The sequence below is a fragment of the Pteropus vampyrus genome, unplaced genomic scaffold, assembly GCF_000151845.1.
Source record: "Pteropus vampyrus isolate Shadow unplaced genomic scaffold, Pvam_2.0 Scaffold19, whole genome shotgun sequence".
Classification (NCBI taxonomy): Eukaryota; Metazoa; Chordata; class Mammalia; order Chiroptera; family Pteropodidae; genus Pteropus; species Pteropus vampyrus.
The window spans coordinates 1,345,140-1,352,184 of record NW_011888800.1 but is presented as its reverse complement, the minus strand read 5'-3'; the positions used below and the strand labels follow the sequence as shown (position 1 = coordinate 1,352,184).

At 35.0% G+C, this 7,045-nt stretch overlaps 1 protein-coding gene across 1 annotated transcript in view; it reads right to left on the bottom strand.

Moving 5' to 3' along the window:
• The window catches only part of LOC105288774 (formin-1-like), a 230,833-nt gene that overhangs the window by 113,878 nt on the left and 109,910 nt on the right, over positions 1-7,045 (bottom strand). Inside the window, exon 6 of the mRNA XM_011355145.2 lies at positions 3,830-3,917. Within this exon, the coding sequence (XP_011353447.1) occupies positions 3,830-3,917 (88 nt within the window). The remainder of the gene's footprint in view (positions 1-3,829; positions 3,918-7,045) is intronic.

Genomic DNA, 7,045 nt, shown 5'->3' with positions numbered 1-7,045 from the left:
ACTGAAAAAATTGAAAATCACATGATATCACTTATATGTGGGATATAAACCTAAAAGCAACAAATGAACAGGACAAACAGAGACTCATGGACATGGACAATGGACTAGTGGTTACCAGAGGGTAGAGGGTGGGGGAGGAGGGAAGAGGTAGACGGGGTAAAGGCGGTCAAATATAGAAGGGTAGGGGGAGCGTGAAGTGGGTAAAGGGGATCAAATATATGGTAGCCGAAGGAAAGTGGACTTTGGGTGGTAAACACACAATAGACTATATAGATGTCAAAATATAATGTACACCTGAAAATTATATAATTGTATTAACCAATGTTACTCCAATAAACTTAATAAAACAAAAAAGATACTGCTTTATTATTCCATAGGCAACCCTATTGTAATCTCGGGCTGCTTTTTACATCTCTCCCACCATTCTGTGAACACTCAAGAATGTTAGTGTCTGGATCTTATGTGTGGTGGTCATCACGATGCGTTATATATACAGAGCTGGCCTTCAAAACATGTTTATTGAGAGAGGAAAGAAGAAAGGAAGAAAGGAAGGAAGGAAGATAGGAAGTTGGTTAGTTTTGTCCAAATGCACTGGAATGAAATACATGACATTCAGATTTAATCTAGTCTAAGGTTTAGTCTATTTTTAAATAAAATTAAATTAAAAAAACATTTGCTGAATGACTTTTATATAACACATTAGCTGAATTAGCTGTAAACTAATGGTTAATTATCAGAGAAACTCTTAGTGAAGAAAAGCAACATGACATAAAGGAAGAGACATTGGCTCTCTACTTGCAGATTAAGACCTTGAGGTACAAAACCCCCAAATTCCACTTCTTGAATATACATTATAGGCAGTGTCTAGTAAACAATGGAGAAGTGCACACCTTACAAATGATGAAAACAAGGTTGCTTTTTAAGAGCCGAACTAGTAAAAACTGGATTATCCATCTGTGAGAGGTAATTATGAGCTGAAATACCTCAAACTATTATCTAAGTGACCAAGCTGCAATCACAGCTAAAAGGAAAACAGCATAAATAAATATATATTATGCCAAATAGAGACAATGATATGGAGGTAATGATGAACAGAAATGATCAATATTTAGAAAAATTCTCTAAGTAAACACATTGGCTTTATGGTTTATACATCAGCTCTTTGTCAGTTTAAAAAGTGCAAGTTAGTACATCTATCTGTCTTTGTGCAGTGACAAAGATGAACACATAACCAGAAGGCTGAAGAACAGTTACTGAACTGTGGTCATTTCATCAGGGTTGATGTGCTTGCTGTGTGACCCTGCCTGGCTACCAACTGGCCTGCCCCAATCAGATCTCACTATAGCCAACCGCCCCCCATCACCCCACCCTACATTAAAACAAACGTTTTAGACCAATGTCAGCACAGGGAGTCCTTTCATCAGGATGACAACACAAGGCCAAGTGCATTCCATTCACGACCAGACATGGACTCAGAATGAAATGTAACTGACACAGCCCAGCTCCTAAGTGACCTTCGGATGCCAGTGTCAGTCAAATGAGTCTAAAGAAAAATTAAGCTCAGGTTATATTGCCACGTTCATCTGGAATGCATTAAGAAATGAAGACATGGAATGGAGATGATTTTTTAGAACTCAGGAGCCAACTCTGTGGTGGATTACGGGGGTGCTTAAAGCAGGAGAAAACTAAAATGGTGCCCGCAAGTCCTAGAAGTCTATAATGCTACAACTGACATTTCCAATGCTATAATGTAAGTTCACTTCTGCTTTATGTAAGCACGTTTTTGCTCGGAGTAGAATATTGGAGAAGGTTATCTTATTCAACTCGCAATGAACATTCAATCCAACAAGGCTGGAATGCCATGGGAAGAAGGTTTATGGCCCTAAGTTGGTAACTGGAATATCACAAGGCTGGAATGACTTTTACCCACATGGCAATCTGATATACTATAGGGAGACATGCCTAAAAAGAACTGAATAAAGTCTAAGGTGCTATTGCCATTGTGAAGATTCATATCCATAGTGCTATATGTCATGATGATGGAACCAAGCATACTTGGTTTCCATCAGGCTTACTGTTGTTCAGGACAAGACGCGGCCACCGGAGCTGAAGAACAGCTTCTAATGTCACTGACTGAATCAAAAACATTAATCTCCTTGACAGAAAAACTATAAAGTTCCCTGCTGATATATTTTTTATTTTTTCCTTTGTCCCAGTGTCACAGTCTCCTTGTTTGAGTTTACCCAAAACTCAATTCTTCTAAAAGACCTAACACCTAAAGTTATGGAAGAATCCCTTTCTAATTTTGTTGGTGGATCTTTTTAACTACCTTCTGCCCTTAATTCAAATCAGCTACAGCAACCATTTTTGGAGGTTTAATATTTATACTCATGTATTTAATTCTACTATTAAGCTTAAATATTAAAAATAGATAGCTTATTTGAATACTCTGTGACTATCATCTAATTCAGGATATTTTTAGTTTTATGTGGCATTTTTAATGTTTGCAATAAAGCAAAATTGTAAGCCCTTAACAAAGCTCCTTTGAGAGGAAAAGTAGTATGTGAAAATATCATAACTTCCTTCTAGTTCAGGATCTATGGGAGCCTTCTGCTGAGTACCAAAGAAAAATAACTTTGAGGTAACGCACACTGAAACCTGAAGGGCAGTGTGGTTTGAGGTTCTCCACTGTTAAATCCGTGCTAAATTCTGCTGAAACCATCTATAAGAGATTGTATTACCACTCAGAAAATATCAGCAACATGTCAAAATAAAGATTTACATTTAATTGACTACTGAGAAAAGAGAGTATTGTTTTCATGCAAGACATTTCAAAAGATAAGATGGCTTTTAGTCTACTTTTCTAGGGACTTAAAAAACATATATACAAGTAAAATTTCCTCTCTTTAAATGTCTCATTTCAAATTGAGCCAAAGACAACCAAGCTGAAATAGCATCATTTGAAAAAAAGAAGGGATTAAGAAAGAAGGATGCAACCAAGTAGATGAAGGAATGTGTTTCACCATAGAAGTATCCCAACTAATGAGAAAACGATGGAATTTGTATATTATTATTTTGAAAAGTTCTAATAAAATAATGAATTTAGGCAAAGATCATTAGTGCCCAGTAATATCATAAAGAAACAGCCAGATATTATGTACTTCTTGACAGAATATACAGTAGCATCCATGAAGTATTCTTCCCCCACTCAGATTAAGTCTCTAGGTCAAACTAACAGTTTATAGGAACCACAGGGGCATGATAAATAAAACCATGGCAATACAATCAGCAAAATCTTATAGGAAACTTCACAGGACAAGTGACGTGGTCTCTTCAAAAAAAAAAAAAATTACAAAGGAAAAATAAAAGATGGATGATAGAAACCTCTAGTTTAAAAGAAACCGGAGAGACACTGCAAAGGCAATGCATGAAATTTGTTTGGATCCTCAAACTAACTGTAAACAAAAGGAATAATTAGTGAGCCTACAATCAGAGAAATTAGAACTACATATTTGATGATATTGAGAAGCCATTGTAAATGCTTTTGAATGCATGATAATGGCACTAGAGTTATGCTTGAAAAAAATGTCCTTATCTTTCAGCCACATACTAACATTTTTAACTGATGAATTATGACTGCGGGCTTCATAGCAATCTAGTTGGTAGAGAAGCTTCAGGTACAATAAGAGTGAGCAGATGGTTTTGTAGCTAGGAAGTGGGCGCATGTGATTCACTATAGCATCTTGATTTTTTATAAGTTTGACATCTTTCACAAAAAAATACTAAAAACTTTAAAAGTAGGGGAAAAAAAGTGATGGAGAAGACTTACCCTGCTGGATATCCTTCATTTCTAAATGCAAACTAGATATCAAGATTCCCACAGTTTGAGATCGTTTTCCATCCAATAATTTGATGATCTGGAATTTAAAAATAAAATTAACACAAAAAAACACACAATCTTTCAGAAGTATGTCAAAAACAGTAAGATTTTTAGATACTCTGATTGATGAGCTATACTGATACTACAATCACTCTATTTTAACAACCCTTTAATTTGAAAGGGTTGCATAGCTACCCTTATGCATAGCTAAGGCATTTTAGAAAATAAAAAAAAAAATGCATAGCTAAGACATTTTAGAAAATAAAAAAAAAACACCACTCCAAGTTCTACTAGTCTAATACGAGCACTAAAATCTTTATAATATTTCACTCTAATTTTTTTATTCAAACACATTTTAATTAAGTTGTAATTACAACATAAGCGCAATTTTATATCCAACTTTTTGGCTTATCATTGGCATATTTCCATGTCATTACTTTTTAAGTCTCTTCATAGCCTCCATTCTTCTCAGCTGAGTCATCTGCTGAGTGGTTTAGGGAAAAGATCAGTGTGATTTTGACTCAGCAGTTTTATCAGTGACATGGCCTTGAAAAAATGACTTAACCACCAGGAATTTAACGTCTTCGTCATGCAGTAGGGCTGACTATACTTAGCTTGCACATTAATTCTAGAAATTAAATGACAATGTATGTAAAGCACCTAGTATAGCTGTTGACATAAATTATTTAAAAATTTTTCCAGTTTGTAGAGTCAAGTTGCTTCATATTTGTACTATTATTAATATAAGCAATACAATGCTTTGCATGTGAAGCTTTAATTTTAAATTGTTTAAAATTGTCCTTTTATAATAATATATATGTGTATCAAAACTTTTACAATTTTTTAGAAACTTCAAATAACTCATTGCCAATTATTTCAGTCGTTATGTCTGTTCCATGGAGAGCTTTTCATGGTTTTGTGTTTCTCTATACCTAGTAAGCCACATCAGTTCCTAATAACATCACACAATGGTAACTAAGAGAAAAAAAGTTATCTTTTCTCTTGTGGCTCTGCTACAGAAATCAATATGACATGCACTCAAAACATCACCAAATCTTATGTTTTTAAATGCACTTTCCTGGGTAAAATACAAATTAAACTAAACGGCTATGCCTTCCCTCCTACCTAGGTACTACCAACTTACCAAAATATAGTGAAGACAAGAGCAAACCATAACTAAGACCTACATGTAATATTGGTACTAGACTAGCTGAGTTGTTTGTTGGTTGAACAATAAGAGATAACATGAGTTTGTTCCAACCAAGCTTGTCTAATTGTGTAAACTGTCTAAATACCTATCTATCAACTGATTCGGAATTATTTATTGCCAGCCTTTTGTCTTTCCTTCTTTATTGTCAGGCCTTTGTCTTTCCTTCCTCTGCTCAAAATGGTTACTTTTATATAAGAATTAGACCTAAAATACAGTAAATACCAAGCTTTCCTCAAAATAAAAGGAAAATCTGACTTTTTTTTTCAATATTAGCCTTAGAAAAAGATTCTAGGGCATATAGAATTTCAAGAGTTTTAAGATACAAAAGAAGGTACTTGGTATTTTTATTTATTTTTTTATGAAAGCAAAAGCAAAAGAGGAAGAGATTATGTGTAATCAAGTATCTTTTTTAAAAATGCAATTTCTGGCTTTTTCTTAGATTTCAAAAATTTAAAGTGAAGTGATTTTTAAAAATCAAATATAAAATTAAAAACATTCACATAAGTTTTATATAAATATTCTGCCATGTATGCATTCATTCAATAAATATCTGCTCTGTATCTGCTATGGCACTGCTCTGGACTCTGGAGATGCAGAGACAACTGAGGCCAATCAAGGCCTTTGTTGTGAAGTTTGTAAAGATCAGTGATTTAAGAAATCTTTTTGGTAAAATTGCTGAAAAGAACCAAGAAGGTGAATACAACCATCACCTGAAGTAATTGCAAAGTAAATTCAAAAGAAGAAAGGCTTTGGGAATTAACTAGATCTATTCTTAAAAGTCCAGGATAGTGACTGGTACAACCTTGGCTATGATAGAAACATCAATGGCAAGGAGAGGCACAGGAATCAAATTCATGACAAGATCACACCGGGTAGCAAAAATTTCTTTAAACATTCTCCAAGCTATTCAGTTAGGGTTCTGGAAACCATGGGTAACACGTTCTACTCATGAAAAAGACAAGGTTCGAATGCTAGTTTTTCTAATAGCTAATTAAAAGAAGGCAAGAGAGCCACAGGAGAACTGAGGGAGAGGGACTGAGATTGAGATTGGCTGTCAGTGGGAAAAACAAGCAAATCTACCCCCCAATTCACTGTTCAACCACTGCTAAACTGTGGAAAAAATGTCACCACAGTTAGCGATCCTTGCAATTTTGTCTAATGACTTGGCACAGCAGGTATTTGGAAAGAGGATGCTTGAACCTATAACTCCACTAAAACAATAAGAGTTTTTTGAAATGTGGTACCGTATCCTAAAAAGGGGGGTGGGGAGTAAACAGTTGTTAAGTCAAAGCATTTGTATTCTCTTTTCTCTTTGTGTCAAATTCTCTGTCTACCTCTGACTAGACTTTCAAAATACACTTTTTAAAGTTTCCATGTAGTCTTTTTCCAATTGTGAAATAATACCAGGTTTCTCAAAAATCGTTAAAATGGTAGGAACACAGTGGACACTGAATGGATATATGTCCTAAGCTCTCTTGGTTTCTTTTATCCCCACAGACTAGAAAAATAACATGAAACCTACCCTACTAACACATTTTTAAATTTACAGTGCAGTTTTTTTTTTAACTATATGCACATTGCTGTTCAACAGATCTCTAGAATTTTTCATGCCACACAATGGAAACTCTAGGCCACTGAATAGCTATCCCCTGTTTCCTTCTCCCCCTCAGCCCCTGGCAGCTTTCTGCTTCTATGAATTTCACTACTTTAGACACCTCGTATAAGTGGAATCATGCTGTATTTGTCTTTCTGTGATTGGCTAATTTCACTTGTACAATGTCCTCAAGGTTCATCCATCCTGTAGCATGCGACAGATTTTCCATCTTAAGGCTGAAAAATGTTCCATTGTGTATATATACACATACACATCACACCGTCTTTATCCATTCATTTGTCGATGAACATTTAGGTGATTTCTACTTCTTGGCTATTGTGAATAACGCTGCAATGAACAC